We start from the raw sequence: 23,048 nt of genomic DNA, 5'->3' as shown, positions 1-23,048 counted from the left end.
CCAGTAAAGGAAAATAACACTTTATTACAGAAATATATTCGCAACAAGCCTTACAATCTTCGTACCCCCTAGGCTCTATGATAATCTTGTGGCATGACACACATAAGGCTTGTGGCAAACAGATTCCGGTAATAAAGCCTATTTTGCTTTAATGGCCTGGTCATGGGTTTCTGTTAGTGACTACCCCCCATGGCTTCCATATCCTTAATTCTGCCTAATGTGTATGCTGTCAAGATGTGCATTGCAGAGAGATAGGGACATTAAAAGGCACTACCTTGTATATAAGTGCTGCATGCAAAACCAGAGACCCACTATTACAGAGGAACAAAGACAGTGCTAACTGGTGAAGTAAAAAATTAATTGCATGCTGCTATTGCTGTGGCTGTGAAACTGTGGTTTTCAGTCTTATTTTTGGTTTGTGCATCCCCATTGGCCCCCCCATAGCTCATAACTGGGTTATAGATAGATGATATAGATGAAATATTGCAGTATGAGCCAGCCATAAAGCAAGATTTCCAAGAATACATAGGACAGCAAATAAGTAATCACTCCAGCTATCATCCAAAATTACCTTCACAGCGGGATTCCAGGAGTATCTAGGACATCCAGTTGGCATTCTCCCCAAATCTTACACTATCTGGCCTTCAGGCTAGGGCCTCCAGGTGCCCCAGATTGGGAATTAAAGTTTGAGACATACATACCTCAAAACATCAATGTAAGTCTAAAATAGTACATACATTTTTTTTAGGAAACTGGCTTTGTATTTAAAGCAACCCATGTGAATGCTGTAAGTAAAAGCATTGATTTGGCTTGTTAGTTAATAGAATCTGGGCCCTGGAGTTTCTAATGGCAGAAGTTGGAACATTTTCCTAGAGATGGGGATTGCACATGTCCCTTTTAACTCATGGGCTGCTCTGTAATGTGAATCTAGTATATGCAGCCGTGTTTGTGCAGTTGTTCCTTGGTGCTGCTGCTTGTTTTTTTGTTCTGGTTGGAATCTGGTGCATGAGAGGCAGCGCTTGGGATCTGTCGGCTTTGATGTATCCATGATAATAGTGGGTACAGCTGTTGTGCCGTCTCTTGTAAATTCCATTGTACAGCTGTCGGGAGCTGCTCTGTGTGGATTGATGATTAGCCATGTTTAGCATATGACTTTGCTACACAAAAATTGTCTCTTGGTGGCAGGCTTATTGTAACAAAGCATCATAAAAGACACTGATATGCCTCTGCTCCACGACTATGTCCAATAGATCACGCTTTGACATTTAGAACTTCCAAGCCTCAGATAGTGGAATGTGCCTCTTGCGTTCGATACCCTTTCATTGCAATAGAGTATTTATATAGTGCCAACACTTTGCTGTTCCAGGACTTGCACACATTTAGCCTGATGCACACTGGAAAGCTCTTCTCTTAAAAGCTAAGTATCTGAAGTCCCCCTATACAGGCCTCTCATGTCTGAGCCCCTTGGTACTAAGTAATAGCCCTGTAAGTCCAACAATACTTCTGCCATTTTTCTTGAAAAACTGCCCTCTGGGGAGGCAGCTGCCTCTCCTATAATTAATAAATGCAAGTATGCAAATAAATGGTGAGTGTTCAGTGCCCATATGCTTTAATGAATATTAATAGTAAAAAGGAGTTTATCTTATAACTGTACCATGATAGCCTATAATTGTTGCAATGAACTCTTTACTGCAAGCAAGCATTTTACATTTCATATCCCTTTTAAAAGTTAAAGACATTTTATATCTGGAACATGTAAATTATAAAGTGTAGCTGTTGTCCTTTTCTACTGACTGTTGTTTTTTCATTTAGTGCAGCGTTGCTGGGATTCCATGTTAATGTTGAATTAATGTTGTTAATGTCAAAATGCTGGACGTGTGGTTATTGGATGCTGTTGCTTTGCTGTTGGAGAATATCATTCTTTAATGCCATTTTTCACAGCATGTTGGATTGATGCAGCCAGCACAGCAAAGCACAATGTAACGGTTTTGCCTTTTGGTTAAATCCAGAAACGCACTAATATACCCATGTGCTGCCGGGGAGAGTGAGCTGAACACATACCACATTTAATCATATTAAATATTGAGGCAGCATTATAATAGGATTTCCTATATCAATCCCAGGTTCTGCAGAATCTTCCTGGAACAACAAACCCCTGAGGCACAGAGAAACAGACAAGGTCACAGGAAACAAATTCTCAGGGCCACAGTAAGGAGGAAGATGGGGGCACAGGAAACTGGTTCAGCAGATCTTCCAGGGATCTGATCAAATTGCAGTCAGCCTGAGTAGATTAAAAGCCCAGTCTGTTCATTACCCGAACGTGACCCTTCTTCTGTTTGCTTGTTGGGTCCTGTTCATTATGCGTCAACCATGGCAAATTGAGCAGTGCAATGTAGCTATCCATAGGTGTGGCAAAATATTTTATCATTGGCTTTATAACCTAAAATAATCCAGTGCATTGTCCGCTCGAGGTTCAGAAAGAGCCAGTGAGAATAGGTTGACTCCTTATCTTGATTCCAGGGAATTTATGATCAGTGCTTTTGCACTTTGCCCCCTGCATTGGGATTAATGGGCAAATCTTCCTATTACAGAAGGCACTTGCTGCACTGTCATACTACACTGCTCCTCAGGCTAGCTCTGGAGGCCATCTGTACTTCTCAATGATCCCTTCTCTTTAATAGACAATACATCACCAGTTACAATGAACTAGCTCTTCCTTCTGTACCAACAGCACAAACAGTTCTTTGTGGTGAACTCTGTATAATTTCTGGCAGCATCCCTGTTACTTTATGCCACAAAACACTTGGAACTTCAAGTGAAAACCCAAGCATGGTACATACCCTTTTATACAGAGACGTAATGTGAGCGCTCACTTACATAAGTGTAAACATCTAAAGGAAACAGATTTTAGAAGCTGCCAGGCAAACCACAATGTTCATCAGGATGCTTTCTGCACAACAGCAGAACTCTTGGCTAATAAAGATTTAAAGGAAAAGTATACCCTAGAAAAGGTCACTTTAGTAGAGTTCTCACCTGGTCATTATATGACAATTACGATGTTTGATGAAGGTTTCCATCATGTTAGCATTGTGGTGTCCCTCTAATTGATGAGGCCTGTTGGTTGTGGCTGGCACTAAATATAAGGAACTGTCATATTGATATAAAGCACCATATCTGTCTCTTTTACTTGCCTACTAACCAAGCACTGACTTGCTGGCCATTGTGGCTGTATAGGTGGCACTATCCAAAAAGTCAGAGACTTTGGCCAAATGTTGAGAAGCAGCTCAAGAAGTCTGACGTCATATTACTGAATTGTCTGTCTGTATAAAAATACACCTTTCCTCCAGTAGTAGCACACAAAAAAAAGATATACAATCCTTAAACTTTCATTGGCAACAGTCAGTGTTTCTATCCTTTTAGGCATTTTCAGCACTACTTTATCAAACCTAAAGCACAAATAGTCATAAAAAAATGAACTTTAGGGAGGCTGCCGGTAGTTACCATCAAATATTACATGAAACAGTCCATCCTGACCTGATTACCCAGGTAACCATTGGGCTGCAAATAATAAAAAGCATTGAAAAATGAACAAAATTGCTGATAAGGCTAAAAAAGTAAACAAGTATTTCCAGTATTGAATAAATAGCAGTATTGGGGGCCTGTGTCTCAAGACACTTGCAACTTGGCAGTCAAGTCATAATCCCCATCTGGGGGTTATGACCAGGTATGGATATACAGGGCAGGAACACTGTTAAAGTGAAACTTTTAGAATTCAAAGTAAACTTCACTCAGTAAGAGCTCTATCTTGCACCTTGCAAACCCTGGTGTGTAGCCATGGGGGCAGCCGTTCAAAAGAAGAAAAGGCACAGGTTATATAGCAGCTAACAGATAAACCCTGTAGAATACAATGGTGTCTTACCTGTTATCTGCTATGTAACCTGTGCCTTTTTTCCAGCTTCAATGGCTGCCCCCATGGCTACACAGCAGCTTATTTATATACACTATAGTAGTGTTCCTGTAGCAAACATCCCAGTTTTACCAGTGCAGGGCAACAGTACGTTATATTTCAATTACTTTAAAACACTTTCATTTTTTGGTGTTACTGTTCCTTTCACATGGAGTTACTTCAGTGTCCCTGTGTGCCCTGTTTAGCTCAAGAAATAACAAAAACCATAGATAGGATTTAGTCCACAGTTCAATAGAAGTCCAGTGTAAAACTTGCATGCAAAGCTGGCTATACATGTACAGATTTTTAAAAGACCTTTTCGATATCTTAGGACCAGGCTTGTCTTGAAACGATCGTTAGATGTGTGATCATTGGGTGCCCATTAACCTTACGATGATTTGTCAGATCGCACTGAAATTGGTTGTTAGGGAGCGAAAAATGTTAACGTGTATGGCATTATTTTACTATAAGGCAAGCTATAGGCTTCAAGTTACAAAATAAAAAATCAGGGATAAACAGACTTCTTTGTACAGAATAACCAATGGGTGTATTTGTAGCACAGTAGAACAGTAATGGTTAGCATTGCTGTTGACTACATATTCTCTATAATACAAGATATTGCAGTATAATAATAATGTCATAGAAAAAAATAAAGCATTTCAGTTGAGTGCTTTTCTGGTTATGCTTGGCTTTCCACCTGACACATGCCCCCTCCTCATCCATTTGCTAAATGTAAATGGTGAGCTGGTAAGATATCTGTGGTGGTGTCACGGGATGAGCTCAGTGCAATTGTTTGCCAGTGTTTAGCTCTGGCCCATTGCCAGCATTTCATGTTAGAGGCTTTGTTTACTGGCGAGTATTGCTGGGACAAGTCCGATTCTTGAGTCGGTATCTTAGCTGACACTCATGTGTCTGGCCCCATAGGGGTCTTTTTGGACAAATATCCCAGGGTGATGAAATGCCATGAGAAAGTGGCCCTTCTGACTGTAGTCTTGTATAGATTTCAGTCAATATGTGTGCTTGTGTGTAAACCCTATAATGCACACTGTATGCCTTGGGCAGGGCCACATCATGATACACAAAAGAACCAAACAGCAGTGCAGATACACTGTACTGGGCACTGGTTAATAGCTCTGGTAAGTGACTTTGTTGCACAGCTCGTCGGAACTGTGCATTACTGATAAAGTTTGGCTCCCGGAATCCTAGCAGGCCGGCAGCTGTGTTGCTCTTCTACATATATGGGGCAGCTGTAGAACCAGCTGTCGCTTGGTGTGAATCATCCTGCTGGAGATGCTGTAAATAGACCTGTGTGGGGTAATCTAATACCTGGCAGCTTCTTGCTTTTAAAAGCGCCTCTTATGTCTTCTTTCTTTTCCTGTGAAAGTCCATTCTACATGCGTGGTGAGCAACACAAAACAGAGGAGGGGGAGGGGGGGGGGGCTTCCATTTATTAAAAAAGAGTGATTTCCTCCACGTTAAACTCTCGCTGTAATTTAGCCGCATCCCTAGTTAGAATTTATCAAGGGATCCATTCATGAGATGTTCTGGTGAATGAGAATAACGATAACAAACAGATCTGGTGATCATTAGGCATGTTTAGTACAGTAACGTGAATTTAGGAGCCATTAACAATCTTGTAATAGAATTAATGGGCCATAATGCTTTCTAGCTCTTATCAGTACAGACTGGCAGTACAGCATGAACATGTGGAAAGATATAAACTGCCATATGCAATATAGAAACTTCTCAAATGAACAGAGACAACAGTAGCAAGATAAGATTTAGAGGGCTATAAAGAAAGGCTTGTTAACCTCCTGTTTCAGCATGCCATCTTATTGTAACTTTGCTGTAAATCAAAGCCTCTTATTGCCTAGGTCAGCTGTGTCAGCTTGCTTCTCTCCACCTGCTGGGAACTACAACTCCCAGAAACCCCTAGCAGCTGAAAGAACATATAAATGGACAGACTTAGAAATATTATTGAGTTGTATTTAATTTTAAGGGCTCCTAACAAGCTGCTATAAAGCTAGGGGCCGTAACAATTAGTTGCCGACCTATGTAGCCATGACTGGGGCATTCTCTTTGTTAGTGTAGTAAAGAGATAATCCTGTTAAAGGGAAAATCACAGCTGAGAGACACGGCTGCTAAATCTAAATTAGAAACCATGTTTTAGGTTCTGTCATTGGTCCTGAGCAGTGGGATATTTGGAAAGGAGGTCAAGGAAAAGGGGGGTTATTTAATTATGGGGCACAGAGCAATTACACACACAAAAACAGAATGTTGCCTTTAACCACCATTCACTTCCACAGTTCATAATTTTTGAGTGGTGCATTGATTGCATTCAATGCACATGTTGCAAACCTAGCTGTGATGGTGTCTATAGGAGCAGAGTAGGGCCAAGGGCAGAGTTGCTTTACTTCAGGCCTGGCAAAAGACATCATGCTAAGTGCTCTCTGCATTCTATTAGATGGCAAAACAGGCAAATGTACATAAGATCCAGCTGCCAAACTGGAAAAAGAGGCAATTTTGTAGCAATCGATGCTGTTTCTTTCATTTTTACTTTTAATAACTGAGCCTCAAAGAAAGTTTCAACCCAAAGCTGTTGGCTTTGTAACTGCTGGCAACCTGTGCTTGAAACAAGGTTTTATTATGTTTTGACTGCCTGACTGACTATTACATGAATGATAAATGCTTTAATTTCATTATGCTTCTTAAAGGCTACATTATTGTAAAATCTGGACACGCTGCAACATAATTGTGTAAAGGTACATAACAAAATATATATACCTTAGGTTTATGCGGTTGTGCATATAGGGGGTTATGCAATAAAAGACACACTAAATTTGCCCAGGTCAGCAACCAATAGCAACCAATCAGCAGGTAGAATTTACTGGTCACCTGTTTAAAAGCAAAAATCTTATTGGTTGCTATGGTTACTGCAACAGGACAAATTTAGTATCTTATTACATATAGGGGATAGAGCCTAGGTCTGCTCTGCTTAAAGTAATACTTTACCATGCCCATCTGTAACCCGCACCACCAGAAACAAGCAAAAAAAGGACAAAGTATTTAATGGCCACTATGGTGCAATTACCCAGATTTAGTGCAGTAATTCAAATGAGTTCAAACGGGGAACTGTCACTGCTATAAACATGTATGTGGAGATATAAATGGTTTACTAGTACTAGTGCTAGTATTACGACAATTTGGTAATTTTCCACTAGAACAGAACATACTAGTAGAACTTAATTCTAAATAAAAGATACACAGTCATACACAGGGTGGTTAAAGCTGCTTTTTTTTTACCCCTCCAGACTGAAACAGCAGCTTATTGGTTCAGGTTTGTGGCCCGCCTGATGGCCTGTCGGAAAGATATCTGAAAGTGCTTAGAAAATGTCCTCTTCCATCGGGTTACATAGGCCTGTATAAGTAAAGTAGCTTCACTGATGAATGTCAGTGCCTAAAGTTTAGTATAGAGAAGTGTTTAGAATACCCTATTCCTAGCAACTTTGCAATTGGTCTTCATTATTTTATTTTTTATAGTTTTCAAATTATTTGCCTTCAACTTCTACATCTTTCCAGCTTTCAAATGGGGGTCACTGACCACAGCAGCCAAAAACTATTACAATTACATTTACATTACATTATTATTGTTACTTTTTATTGCTTATATTTTTATTCAGTCCCTTTCCTATTCATATTTCAGTCTCTCATTTAAAGGAACAGTAACACCAAAAAATGAAAGTGTATAAAAGTAACTAAAATATAATGTGCTGCTGCCCTGCACTGGTAAAAGTTGTGTGTTTACTTCAGAAAGTCTACTATAATTTATATAAATAAGCTGCTATGTAGCCATGGAGGCAGCCATGGAGAAAAGGCACAGGCACTTAGCAGATAACAGATAAAACACTATTGTATTCTACAGAACTTATCTGTTATCTGCTATGTAACCTTTGCCTTTTCTCCTTTTTTCCAGCTTGAATGGCTGCCCCCATGGCTACACAGCAACTTATTATATAAATTATAGTAGTGCTACTGTAGCAAACACACCAGTTTTACCAGTGCAGGGCAACAGTGCATTATATTTTTATTACTTTAAAGCTCTTTCATTTTTTGGTGTTACTGTTCCTTTAAACCACTGCCTGGTTGCTAAGGTAAACAAGACCCTAGCAACTAGATAACTGCTGAAATTCTAAACTGAAAAGCTGATTAACACAACACTAAATAACTGAAAAACTATAAAAATTAAAACCAAGTGCAAATTGTCCTGGAATATCACTCTACATCATACTAAAAGTTAATTTAAAGGTGAACAACCCCTTTAAAGATGCAAGGAGGCTTAGGAGGTTAAAAAGGGAATAATGCAACACAAGCGCATTTCATTAAGTCTTCATGTGTATGAACCAATGAAAAAATGTAACCAGCTTTTACTGTTGCTTTTATTTTAGTCAGAATTTCAATAAAGTTTTTCAGTTATAGAGAATTTGTTTCAAATAAGTTACATTGTGTTTAACCCCTCTGTGTAGACAACAAACCCTGAGGTTCTCCCCATGTGCTTGTTTTCTAGGTGCTAGAAGATAATGACTATGGCCGTGCTGTAGACTGGTGGGGCTTGGGCGTAGTGATGTACGAGATGATGTGTGGGCGCCTCCCTTTCTACAATCAAGACCATGAAAAATTGTTTGAACTTATCCTTATGGAAGAGATTAGATTTCCACGCACTTTATTGCCAGAAGCAAAGTCTTTGCTGTCTGGTTTGTTGAAGAAGGACCCTAAGCAAAGGTTTGTGAGGAGATTCTGACTGACGGTAAAATATTTTAGATCTCATGTTATAGTACCCGCCTCTGAAATATTTGGTAACATTATTCTTCCTTAAGTTGGCCTTGTTCATATTTTCCAAACAGTTGGCAAATAATGATCTTTTTGTGTGTGGCCTCTTAAAATGATCTGTTTGGCTGATAAACCTCTGGTGCAGTAGTAGATGAGCCAAAATGTAAATTGGGTCAGGAGATGTTATTGAGTTCTGTTGTAATTTAAAGAGGTGACCATTCATTTGGGACCAAACACAATGAGAAGGGTAGAATAAATAGCATGGTTCATTTCTGGTCAAATTGCCATTATTTAACCAACCTTTTGGTCTGTGTCTCTGTGTGGTTACTAGAAGTCTTAGTTTCACAGCAGCGTTACAACAAGGAGATGTTGCGCATGGACCGGAACCTGTGGTTATCCAGTTTTTACTAAAATGATAAGATCCAGGACACAAAAACCACTTGTTTAGCAGGAAGTGAAAATCTACAGATTGCCTTCCCTAGATGTGGAGCATCTTATTTTAAAATTAAATGCAATTTAAAAAAAAAAAAAAAAAGCTACAACAGTGACTGGAAAATGTGTGTTATTTCTGTCCCAGTCCATTGCAGCTGTTCTCTTACTGTATTCCCCTAACCTATTTTTCCTTTTACTATGTGCAGGTTAGGCGGCGGGCCAGACGATGCTAAAGAAATCATGCAACACAAATTTTTTGCTGGAATTGTATGGCAAGATGTTTATGAGAAGAAGGTATTTATAAACTTAGTTATTCAGCTAAGAAGAGTGGACATAACCAATGCAGTATACTTTAGCCCTGAATGATATGTAATAGGAAAGGATGATTTATATTAGTTTATTACACTGTACTTTGTAATGTATTGCCAAGTCACAAATTGCAGCTGAATGGATTTTTCCCTTATGGCATATTGGCAGTTCACATAGTAAAACACGGGAAACACTAAGGGGCAGATGTATAAAAATGTGAGTTTAGACCTCACCACTGAAAGACTCGCCCACTTTCTATTCATTCCTATGGGGTTTTTATAAGTGCATTTATCAAATGGTGAACTCTTAAGTTTCACCCACTGATAAATACGGTTCTAAACATCCCATAGGAATGAATAGAAAGAGGGTGAGTTTTTCCTATAGTGAACTCTAATCTGAGATTTTGATACATCTGCCCCTATGTCTGTGGCAGTTAAAGATGATGACAGGCACATACCACTTAACCACTGAAATGGTTTCTACTGAGCTCCCCTGCTAAGGGTTTTAACCTTTGGTTAACCATTGGTTCAATTAAAAGCACATTAAAGTTGGTTTGCTTGGTGCAGCATTTTAGTAAATAAGCACTCTACAGGCTCTTCGTTCATTGACAGGCAGTACTGGTACTCGGGTGTTTAGCCCAGACATGGTTGGTATAGTATTTGGTTGGTCTTTCTTTTTCCTTTGTAGCAGGTTCCTGGATGAGTCTTTCAAGTTTGCTTGTAACATTACATACTGTTAAAGGAGAAGGAAAGGCTACATTACTAGGGGGTGCCAAAATGTTAGACACCCCTCAGTGACTTAATCACTTATCTGAAACCCCTGGCTGATGCTCCTGTTAGGAGAAAACTACAACGGCCCGCGTGTGTGTGGGAGAGCGCTCCCTCTTCCTTCTTTGATCTTATCACTTGCGCAGTAGAGTGAAAAGCCGACTTTAACAAAAAAAAGCAACTTTTTTGCTCAGTTGCGCATGCATTGGCCCCGGGATTCTGAAGAAAGAAGATAGGAGGAAGAGGTGCGCTCACTCGCATATACCCCGAATCGGTGCAGTCTTCTGCTAACAGGAGCACCAGCTCGGGGTATCAGGTAAGTGATTACAATCACTGGGGGGTGCCTAACATTTACCTAACAATTAGCACCCCCACTGATTTAGCTTTCTTTCTCCTTCAAACTTTTTTTTTTTTTTAATTTTATGTGGGGATATCTCATTAGTTGCTATTTTAAGATGACCCTAACTTTTCATAGACTGTACAGCAGAATTTTCCTGTCTTCTAGATGCTGTCAGTGGTCACAAAACAAAGCAAAGTTGAAGTACGTTTTTATATTTTATTTTAGAATATTTGATCCCTAAAGCTCTTCTCTTTCACACCCTACTTTGCACCTGTATAAGATGCTGTTGAGAGACCCTCTTCTTTTTAAAGGACATGTAAAGCCTATATTTGCCTACAATGTATATCAGTTGGGCACGTCTGCCCCACCCAAATGGCATCATTTGTACTGCATATATCCCCTCCGTTTGCCAGCACCATCACATTTTCCTAAAGCAAATAGCAGCTTTCACCCGGTGGCCATTTTTCCTCTGATAAATAATCAGTTACATTTAAATCTGCAAACAGCATACACACACACACAGACCCTTATTCAGCATACATTTCATCAATAATACAGGCTCACACAGGCACAACTGTCTCTGATAAAAGTTCTGCTTTGTTTGAGCTCTGTAATGGTAAAGCTGAGCTCAGGAAGCTAGAGCTGAGTTGGGAACCAGCAATGCCCTCTCTTCACTGGCTGCTAGACTGGGGGCGTGTTTAGTAATCTGAGTTTAGAACAACTGAGCATGTCTGGCAAGCCAGGAATCAAAGCAAATTCCTGAGGGAGGGGGCCGTGTGGGTTTCAGGAGGAAAAGGAAATCTAAGTGATTAAGGGGATGCTGCTGCCTTCCTATTAACCTCTGGGCAACCAGAGTGGCAGGTATTGAAAGATTTCAAAGAGGCTGTTCACTGATTACATTTTTGTGTGTGGGGTTTACATGTCCTTTAAGGCATTTCTCTGTATCAAAAAATGCAGACTCAGGCTTTGCAAAAATAAAGGCCAAAGGCTAGAAGCATGTATTTGCTTTTCTTTGTGGTCGTGAGGTATATACCAGTCCTGGTATGACTTTAGTAAATCAGATCTTTACTGATTTATTTGATTTACTAAAGTCATGTTTGTGTGCCCAAATAATAGGAGCACAAGCTGTACATGTGTTTGAGAGCTCTTTTTTCTGATGCCAGTGCTGATTGCCTTTCACTGCACTTGTCTTCAAAAGCAGCATCTAAAAATCAAGTCATCTGGCAGGAAATTTCGAGACAGGGGATAACATTTGAAAAATGTCAGGGAGGCCTATTAGATTTCATTAATAGATTTTAAGTGAGAAACTCCTTTAGGAAACCAGCGTAAAGTTTGCATAGTTACAATCTTTATCTAATTTTATATTTGGAGCAAGAAAATGTGCTTAAATATTTTACACAATGCTGATAGAAAGAGGAATTTATGCTTCCAAGTCCTGTGTCAGCCGCCATCACATGTGCTGTGTTTGGTTTAAGCCACGCATTATCCAGAAAGTTCTGTTTCTGATTCATCAGATCATGAAAAATTCTTCTACGTCTTGAGAGTGTGATTTTGTGAACTATAGATTAATTCAAATGTTCTTCTTAATGAGCAGCGGTTTCTGCTTTGCCAAATGATTTATTTATATATATATATATATATATATAATATATAGCAATAACTGTGCAACTCTGTCCAGAATGATAGGTTTCTACGACTTTTTCTCCAGAGGAGAATGCTTTGAATGTAGAATAATGTATCTCTAAAAATCTTTGTTGTGACTATTTAAGGTTCAAGTTAGAAGCTGATAACTATATGGGACAGTGCAGACCATTCATTCTTTTTTTTTTTTCTTTTCTATGTTATGACTACAATTCATTATCATGTACACCCAAATTACAAGACACCATACTGGTGTTGTCTTTTTTCCCCCTCACTTAATTCATATACAGGTACTAACAAAAAGATTTGATGACATTTTGTAGAAGAATATGCAAAAACAGAGAAATTGGGGAAATACTTTTATTAGCACCATGAATCCCTTTCATGCACCATAACACGTAGGGTATATTTTACTGGTGCTTTTTTCATGTGTTTATAAAATGGCCCCAAATTTTCCTACTTTATGTTTTATTGTGTTACATAGACGTTCCTCTCTGGAATTTCGTTTTGTTAGATGGCCTATCAGCCTTACAATGGCTTTTGTTCTGAGGCTTAGAATTTCCATGGGTGTTAGTCCTTTATGCATTGACTGTCAAAGCATGAGCCTGGGGTTCCATGTTGGGGCTTTTATGTTTTAAAGAGTAATAGACTGACTCTTTTAAAAGAAGCATTTGGAAAGCCTGGAAAAAGCCTTTCACTGATACGTAGAATTATAATTTGTATTGTGGGGACCATTTTTTCCACTTGCAGAGTTTAGAAACTCCATGTCCTGGTGATGCAAGATCTTCTTTCTAAAGTCAACCGAAATGACTACTATGTGTAGTTCATATAGACACGAAGGATATGTAGTATCATTTTATCTAGATCCCAAAAAGGAGTCTTTGGAAATTGTGTGCTTAGTCTGGTATGAGCTATAGCCTATTCTATTTAGTAACTACAGAGTCTAGTGGAATTGTAAATATTTTGTGTAGTTTTAGAAGACACAGACAGCAGTGACATGGCTACTAGCTGCATTGCTGTGACATAGCAGGCTGGTTCCTGTAGGCTTAACCACATTCTACTAAGGCTGTGTCCACATCCTGGGTAGCAGTAGCCAGAAATGTTAGTAAACTTTGTTGCAACATTTATTTACCACTATAAGCTGTATGTCTGGATTTTCTTCTTTTTTTTTTTTTTTTTTTGCAAGAGTCAGAAGAAAAGTCTTATGACATGTTAGAATTCTTGTTTCTCTCTCCCTGTTTTTGCTTTGGTAGCTCAAGGTAATTTAGTGATTGCTGCTATGGAAATATAAGAATTATTTTGATAGGATTATACATTATGCATATTTGCTGTTCTTAATCTTTTAAATGAATGAGTGGGAATGGATTTCCTTTGGCACTGGTAGCTTATGCTGCTTCTGGCTGATGTCCTGATATTGTACAGCTGAAGCCATGAACAGGTTTTTGTTTTTCCTATAGAAGTTTTTTTTCACCCAAGAAATACAGTTGCATAGTATGTGAGTTTGAAAAAAAAGTCTTAATCAGTTGTTAGCTATTAAATGAAAACCTCCCAGCAGGCCAACTCCCAGTTCAGCCTATGGGGAAGTGGCTTAGGCTTTGGGGTAGATTTACACTACTAATTTAGTACCTAGTACAGGTATGGGACCTGTTATGCAGAATGCTTGGGACATGGGGTTTTCTGTAATTTGCATCGCCATACCTCAAGTCTGCTAAAGATCATTTAAACATTAAGTAAACCCAATGGGATTGATTTACCAATAATGATTATATCTTAGTTGGGATCAAGTACAAGGTACTGTTTTTTTTATTAGAGAGAAAAAGAAAATCGTTTTTAAAAATCTGAATAAGTTAATTATAATGGAGTCTATGGGAACTTTCTGAATAACTGGTTTCTAGATAACTGATCCCATATCAATAATACTACATGCACTCCCAGCAAATGCAGTCAAGCAGCTTGAGCTTAGTTATTGTTCTATAAATAGAGCTGAGATTTTTTTTGGGAAAACATAACATTTTTTAGTGTTGATATTGTTTTTCCTTTCTTTGTTTACAGCATAATCACTTTACATTTATACATTAAAAACTGTCTTTTTATAATGATCGCTGATTTGTTTTAGCTTAGCTAACTTCAAGCTAAGGGAATGTCTTATAGAAAATGCCAGTCGAAAATGCAAAAGTGGTTGTTTAATTAGGACACTATAGGAAACAATGTTGCTATATTTCAGAACTTTCTGGATTTCCAGATCCCATACTTGTACTGTTGCATGAGTCAATTGACAGCAAGTGTTAGAATGGAAAATGAAGCAGCAATATGGTTGCCACCTCTTCCGGTTTTCTTCACCGGGCAGGGGTGACATCACGGGGGGCGGGGAAGCAACGGGCCAGTGACGTCATGGGGGCAGGGCTATGACGCGGTGATCGGCGATTGCCCGATCGCTATGTCAATGTCAGTGAATATTGCCTGGTTTCCCTAATTTGGGAAATCGGGCAGTCTGGGTCAGAACCGGAAAGGTGGCAACCCTAAGCAGCAATGTTCGCTTCTGTGCCCAAGCTTAGGAAGCATACTAAATAAAAATAGCAGGAACATAAACGAAGGGATGACTGAGCAGCTGCTTTTCAGGAAAATATTTACCCCTAGGATAATCAGAATGTTTATTTTTGGATGTTGGTGAAATGCAGAAATTGTATAAAAATGGTTGTAAGCGACACATAAGTCAGCACTGCTTTTTCATACACTCTAAGCTGCTGCATCCTCTGAATAAGGTGTTTTACCTTTCCTATGGGACTGTCATTGGCTATGAGTAAATCAGTTATCTTGCTGCCTAAAATGTGCAGCTGCAGTGTTGGAAGTATGTGGACACTTGCAAGGCAAAGTATATAAATGAATTAAGGGTGTGATAAACCATGAACCCATGTACTACTATTTTGCTGTGCTCTGGATGAGAAATCTGGCGTGAATAGCAAGGACATACATTCTCTCCTGCACACAATATATATACAGAATATGTTATGTTTTGTTTTTCAGCTTATACCTCCATTTAAGCCACAAGTAACGTCAGAAACAGACACAAGGTATTTTGATGAGGAATTCACAGCGCAAATGATCACCATAACACCACCTGACCAAGGTATTTGTTACATTCAGTTTCTTTTAAATTAAATATATATGGAATTTCAAATAAAACATGAAACTCAAATTCTTTTTTTTTTTTTTTTTTATTAAAACGTCTATATCGATTATAACCTATTTAAAAATCTCATCTGTCAATCATATTTTGCCTTCCCCCTCCATGCCTCAGGCACAGCAATTTCTGGCACTTTTATTTGCATACATGTAATTTTGGGATAATGCAAAGCTTGTCTTTATAAGAGTTTCTACAAAATGGCACCTTCCTATATGTTTTAAATGTGGAATCGAAAAGAATTAAGGAAACAAGATTCTAAACATTTATATAGTATATGTAAATTTTATTTTGCTTGACTAATATGATTTGAAATGATGTCTTAGGGTGATATCCCCAAACAATGTAGGTCTCTATAAAAACATATTGCATAAACAAGCTCATATGTAAAACCCTGCTTCATCTAAATAAACCACTTTCATAAAAATATACTTTTTTAGCAGTATGTGCTATGGGGTACTCCTAAATAGAAAATTGGCATTTTAAGAATCAGGGGCCGCCTCCTGGGATCATAGGATTCACAGTGCACACAAACAAGCCAAGGCACACATATGTGCTAGGCCCCATCAGCCAATGAATGGGCAGAGTTCTGCCTTTTGCTCGCACACTACTTCCTGTTACAGTTAGAGCTGCATTATTTCCTGTCAGGTGATCTCTGAGGGAGCACACAGACCAAAACAAAATGGTGGATCAAGGGAAAGGATGTAAAAGGACAATATTTACTGATATATATTCCAGCTTGGTGGGATTCTTTAATAGGTCACTTAACATTATATAAACTATCTGTTGGTTAAGTATTCATTCTGGGGGTATAGTATAGTTTTCCTTTAAGGGTATAGTTTTCCTTTAAGGGCTTTTAGAGCTGCAGTGATATAAAAAAGGTTCAGAAATGTGGACAGTGTGACAAAGCTCAGTTACAAACACAGTGAGTATTCTGGCCATAAAACCTGACTAGCAGAGCAGTTGTTTAACAGCAATACTCTCTTGCTTTATAATCTCTAATACAGTCTAAAGTTCTACAGTATCCAAAGACTTGATTCTTTTTATGTCTGATGCAGAGCAGTGTTTCATTGTGTCTCCTCACAGTCTCACTGACACATGATCAAAAAGACGAAATATCCTGTGAAACCTTAAACTGTTCTGTGTTTCTTGTTTCTTATTGGATATTGTCCACACTTAACACCCACTCTAAATAACAGAATGTGGATTACCAGGACACATGCCTAGATACATCCCCCAGAGTAATTTAATAACCACATCAGTACATGCTGCACTGCTACTCCCCTGCTATTTCTGCTAGGTCACTTTGTTTTATATTTCAGCGAGTCAATAAACTTTACAGGGTAACTACCCCGACTACAAGTAGTTTTAATACTTCAACCTGCTTTGGTTGAGCAGCTTTAGTTTAAATAGGATAATTTACCTCCAAAGGTTTCAGGAAACTCCATGTCCATGTGGCATCTTCATTGGCTCAGTGGGCTGTGCAGCATTTCACATTAGCAGGGTTATGGTACCACAGTAGAGGAATACAAATCTACTTGCTGTATGGCTGGTTTCCCACAAAAAGAGCTTTAACATGCACAGTCCACCTGGGCTGACTAATAGCCTTGCGAACAGTACAGCTGCATCCCAGTCCCTATGTGCACGTACATACGTCAGCAAAAAGTTACAGACAATAGGATTCGCGTGTTCTGATTAACAGGTCCATGGCTGGAAAGATTAAAGGGCTGATTAATCAATGTTTGAATTCAAATTTTTGCTGCAATTCACTTTTTTTTTTTTGCACTAAAACTCACAAATGAAAATTTGGATATGCTAAACTTGTATGTTTTCATACCAGATGATATTTATTAAGTGCAAAAAAACTTGAATGTAAAACTTTGGCACAAAAACATAAAAAACAAAAACAAATTTAGATATTACTAAATAAGCCTCCCCGTGCTTTTGAGTTTATGCACTAAGATTTTTTCATACTGTACCAAATGAAGTGCGAGTGTCAGATGGACCAATACCATTTGTGTGGCGAGGTGTGTTTGACCACTTTCTTGCTCAGAAGGAAGTTTGTCCTCATTTTATTCCTTACATAAAGGGGTAGTTCACTTTTGTACAACATACACAAATCTACCAGTTCACATTAATAGAACAACCTTTGCCATATACATGGTTAACAAGAAATGTGCTGCTGAAGAGATATTAACCTTAGAATCATCCCTCTGCTGATCCTTCACTTCTGCACAGACCCTGTGACTCCTATAAACACCTCAGTTGCTTTTTCACACTGGCAGAAGCTAACTCCTATTGGCTGTCTCTCCTGTCAGTCTGACACTGCTTCCTGTGCTTGTGACAGAGTTCTGCAAATCTATCATAACCAGTATGTTAGATTCGTGATACGACAAGTCTGTTTGCCTCTGCCATTGCAAGGGAGAAATTAAACTATAATCTTTCTATTTATGCAACTGGTTAGAGTGCACAAGCAGCAATGAAGTTGGCCAATAGGCAGAATCCTGCATTGAAATTCTTTTTACAAAAAGCAAACAGATTTTTTTTATATTTAAACTCATATTTGTCATTCCCAGGGTGCCACAGCCATGTGACCTGTGTTCTGATAAACTTCAGTCACTCTTTACTGCTGAGCTGCAAGTTGGAGTGATATCACCCCCTCCCAGCAGCCGATCAGCAGAGGAATGGGAAGGGAGCAAGATAGCAGCTACCTGACACCTGTATTGCTAAAAATAGTAGATATCAGAATAGCAAGAATAGAAATCCAAGTCCAGCTTGGGACTCCTCCAGTTACATGGGAGTAGGAGAAACCATAGATTACCTGAAAGTAGTTCTAATGTGTAGCACTGGCTCCTACACAAATATTACAGCTAAAAAAAATACATTTGTTGGTTCAAGAATAACATTTAAATGGTAGAGTGAATTATTTGCTATGTAAACAGTGTAATTTAGAAATAAAAAGTACACCATAAATATCATGCCTGTATCCCTTATGAATGGCATGCACTGTAACGCATCATCAAGTACCCAAATGCATCTTTTTTTTTTAATTGCATTTTGTCTTCCTGCAGATGACAATTTAGAATTTGTTGACAACGAGAGAAGACCGCACTTCCCCCAGTTTTCATACTCTGCTAGTGGAAATGCTTAGCTCCTCGGCAACTGTCTCTTTTCCATTGCAACACAGACATCATTTTGGGGCACCTAAGATCATCAGACTTTGTACAGGACTTTCAATAGCCTATGAATTACAAACTATGTTTGTATGACCATAAAGAAGGATTTAGAGAATGTCTGAAAATGAAGTCTGTATGTGAACCAGTTCTCTCATTTCACATTTACAAAGAAACCCAGGCCATCCTTGAAAGATTTCTCATGTATGTATGGCAGTACATACATATGTCAACGTTAATATTATGTGTCGGATGATTCCACACAGGCTGAGAATGTGCTCATCACCTATCAACTGAACAAATGAAGAGTGAGCATATCATAAATTAAAATAAAGTTAATATCTTCATGCCCGCCCTGGTTATCCCACAACATCAGCAACATTTGCTTTTCTTTTTTTTTTTTTATTATAATTATTTTTAATTTATTTCATAGGTTTAAATATTCAAACTGTGGGCAATTGGATTGTAGTTAGGAAATATTAAAAGGTATAGTAGATAGTGCAATAATAGAAAATGAACATGTTTTGAGTACTTTAGTCACTTTTTATAACCGTGAAATGTCATTAAATGGCAAACCAACAAGAGGACCAGCATTTATAGCCTCAGTGAGGTATATAATCAAACAAGAGTTCTTATCTTGCTGTAGAAAGACAATACATATCAGTCAGGCTTAGCAAAGTGAGTACATTTCTTTTCCCGTAGCATGCGTGATGAGATTTTGGGTTTTCTAGCAAAACTGCCAGTACCTCCACAGTTATAACCCTAAATGGTAAATCTAATATACCCATTACTTCCAGGCTACCGCAGCAGAGCAGGGATATCCTCCATACGCCTCCCAGCATCCCTGTCTGCTAACGCCCACAAAACGCCCCATCCATATTGGAGAGCATGAATCTAAATAACTACTCAAACAGTGAGGAAACCCTAGCGAAAAGGAAAGTGCCGATGTGCTTAGAATCACTTCACTGTCTGATCAGAAACACAAAAACAAAGGAAAACAGAACACTACGTCTCTATGAATAGTGGGATCGTTTCTCGTGCTTAAAGTCTTTCACTTTATTGCATACGCAACAGAAGTCTGAAACTGAAACCGTTCTTGTTTGGAACTACAGCTCGAAGTGCTAAAGATGTTGTACAAAATGAGAGGTCTTGAAAGTGAAATGAAAAAATAAAATGCTTGTTGTGTGTTACATTTAGGGGGTTTTAAGAGATGTCATTTAAAGCAGCAGAAACTGTGTTATTGTCATTGCTCCTCCATCTGCCCCTTCCAAATTAAGGCAAAATAATGTTAAAATACAAGTTGCATTAACAATGTTGAATATTTATAGACAAGTTCCCAGCGCTTGATAGGAATTTAGGCATATGCTGTTATTCAGAAGGGTGAGGGAAGGAATTCTTCTGTGCAACATTACTTACGGATTAGGGCTCTAATCGTACCTAGAAACTTGGCAACCTTGCAACTATTACACTAACGCTGCCGCGTCACAACAATATTATTCTATTGTGCCCTCTGCTCATCAATGCTGTCCTTATACAGTCAGTAAGATTACGTGATTAATACATAGAACCGTGGTAAGAGCAGATTCCCTGCTTGTGGCACAACCAGTGTGACGTTCCCAGGTATAGCTGTACTTGTGTCAGGAAAGCATGGAAAATACCAGTCCATGCTATAGTCATCATTTTTATTTTTTTCCACGTATTTGTAGTGATGGCCATTTATTTACGGCACTGATGGTTCGCTTGCGTTACCAGCGCTGTTTCTGAATTCAGCTCCTATCAGCGCTGATTCTGGGGGTGTTATGTTTAGTTACAGTTGGTGCGCCAGAGTTTAGTTAATCTGTAGATGCCTGGTTGGCCAGTTGATCTCATTTCATGGAAAGTTACTTTAAGGCTTGTTGCTGCTGTCTGCATCTTGGATAATCCATTTAAAAATGGTGCTCTTGGTCCAAAAAAAAATTAACTCATTCATTATTGGACAATCAGGCGTTTAATATAGAATGACTGAGCACATAGCTGTAAATTGAAAACAAAATAAGCTTAGAGCACTTTTCTGTAGATAAAGTCTCAGTGCCACCTTACTTCTGAGCTATTTCTGGCTGATTCTGTGCAAGTTTACGCTGCAGCCATTGGTCAGAAATGGTCCACTGTATTACAGCCAGTGGGCAGCGCCGGATTCGTCCTTTCGGCGCCCCTAGGCCACCCCCGTTGGTCGCCCCTAAGCCCCCCCCCCCCCGTGTGCGCATGCGCGAATGCGGAACCACCGCCCCCATGTGCGCATGCGCGAACGCGGAACCACCGCCCCGTGTGCGCATGCGCAAACTCTGAACCACCACCCCCTGGTTGCGAGCGCGCATGCGCAAGCATTTAAAGTCCGATACGGAGCAGTGGGGAGAGGTCCCCGTTGCTCCGTAAGGGAGGCAAACTTACACATTTTATTGCGGCGGGGCGGCATGCCGCCCCTAAATTTTTGCCGCCCTAGGCCCGGGCCTTTGTGGCCTCGCCACAAATCCGGGCCTGCCAGTGGGTTAGTTATTGTCATGTGATGGTACAGTCTGGCCATGCAGGATATACCTAATGGCAACCTTTAGGGACTTAGGCACATTTTAATTAGCACCATGATTAAGTTGTAGGGGACAAAACAATCCAAAAGGACCAAGAAATTAATTTCAGCAAAGTGAAATTAGAATTCCATTGTGGCTAATGTTAACCATGGGATCTCATGTTGCACATGTGGGATTGCAATATCTCCAAGCAATTAGCAATAAAACTGCTGATATTCAAAGCCATTGCGTTATCCAGAGGGACAAATGGCTGCTGGAAATGCAACTAAGAGAATAATGCAATGCTTTCAAATTCATTGCTTTCCCGCTCTTTGTTTTAAATACCATTTTTTTTAAATCAAAAAAGGCAAAAAAAAAAAAGAAGAAGAGGGAAAACCAGAAAGTCGATAGAAGTTTGTTACCTGAATGTGAAGCATGATTGAATCCAAAGCACTGTGTGTAAATTGTCATTGATCCAATGGCTTAAGAACCCATCACCTTTTTATTTTTACATTTAATGAAATGACCCAACTGTACATATTATTTAATATTTTAGGCTTTGCTCAATTGCTGTTTTTTTTTTTTTTTTTAAACATTCCTAAAGCTACTGATGCGCATATTTCCTTGCAAATGGAGTCCAGGCAAGTGAATGATCTAACCAATAGGGAAACCGCCCGACGTTACAGTCGCTGAAACGATTGCTGATTTTCAGGAAGCAGCGTAGAAACGTAAAGTTGAATTCCATTGATTCTGAGTTTTTTTAATGGTAGAATATTAGAATGTGGAAGGACGTAGTGCAGACTTGTGTTAGCAAATGAGATAGGAGAAAGTGCAGAACTGCAGGCATCTCTCTGCTCTAAACGCTGGGTGACGGCACTAATTTAGCTTCTCCAACCTAGCGCCCTCTGCTAGAGGCTACACTGACAGTTTCATAGGCTTCCCTTAGATCTATATACAGGGTTATTTCAAAAAGGGCAGAATTTATTTCTATTATATATTGAAGGACCATGGGGAAAAACATTGCTGGCAGCACTTAATGATGTGATATACAGGTAAAAGTTACAAAAAAACCTAAAACTACAGTGTTTTACCAAAATATGAAGACTGATACATAATGTAATGGTGTTATAAGTGAAGATCGTTTTGTTTATTTTTTATTCCAAGTGTAATGTTCCCCGTTTTGTATTGTTACTTTTATTATTTTTATAAAACCATTCTGAACCTATGTCTTTTTGCACATGAATGTACCTGGTTATAGATTGTTTTCTCCTAGACATTTTTGTTTCCATTATTTTTTTTTTTGTATAAATATTTACTGCAGTTCATTACTATTATTTTATTTTACTTTTTTTTTTCTCTTCTTAGAGGGGAACACGTTTTTAAAAAAAAAATAAAAAAAATCTTAAATTTCCCAATGAATTAAAAAAAAAAAACAAAAAAAACAGGCAAATTGCAAGAGCCCTGTCATTACTTTTTTTAATGTTTAAACAGTAGCATTTTTACTTAACACAATGCAGTTTTCCCCTCTTGATGCATAAAATAAAAACTGCTTTACCCAATGTGTCTTGTCTTTTAACTATATTGTTGGCTTGAAATGAATTTGTGAAAGTGTTATGGGAACAAAGTATTTTTTTTATCTACAATGAATCCAGTTCACACTCCCAATACCTAAAGGTAAAAAAGTGACTACAAAATATATTGTGTGCCTGTAATAGCATATATATATATATATAAGAAACAAAAGCAGCACTCCCTACAAACAATCAGTTGCCCCAGGTGCTGGCTAGAAGTTTATGTAAATGAAGAACAGAGTGCCGCGCACAACAGCGACTTAAAAAACAAAAAATCGTTATTAATCCAACGTTTCGAACACTAAGGGGGAGATTTACTAA

At 38.7% G+C, this 23,048-nt stretch overlaps 1 protein-coding gene across 5 annotated transcripts in view; it reads left to right on the top strand.

Annotated features, from left to right (window-relative positions):
• The window catches only part of akt1 (v-akt murine thymoma viral oncogene homolog 1), an 87,007-nt gene extending 66,359 nt beyond the window's left edge, over positions 1-20,648 (top strand). For 4 of the 5 annotated variants that reach the window (XM_031890768.1, XM_004917190.4, XM_004917191.4 and 1 more), the window contains exons 11-15: positions 8,511-8,725; positions 9,412-9,499; positions 10,787-10,822; positions 15,287-15,389; positions 18,515-20,648. In XM_031890768.1, the coding sequence (XP_031746628.1) occupies positions 8,511-8,725; positions 9,412-9,499; positions 10,787-10,822; positions 15,287-15,389; positions 18,515-18,594 (522 nt within the window). In that variant the 3' untranslated portion in view covers positions 18,595-20,648. The remainder of the gene's footprint in view (positions 1-8,510; positions 8,726-9,411; positions 9,500-10,786; positions 10,823-15,286; positions 15,390-18,514) is intronic. The other variant, XM_002940717.5, reaches the window with a different exon arrangement.
• Positions 20,649-23,048: the final 2,400 nt, after the last annotated feature.

The sequence above is a fragment of the Xenopus tropicalis genome, chromosome 8, assembly GCF_000004195.4.
Source record: "Xenopus tropicalis strain Nigerian chromosome 8, UCB_Xtro_10.0, whole genome shotgun sequence".
NCBI classification, from domain to species: domain Eukaryota; kingdom Metazoa; phylum Chordata; class Amphibia; order Anura; family Pipidae; genus Xenopus; species Xenopus tropicalis.
The sequence above is the reverse complement of the archived record's forward strand: the minus strand, read 5'-3'. Positions and strand labels throughout refer to the sequence as shown.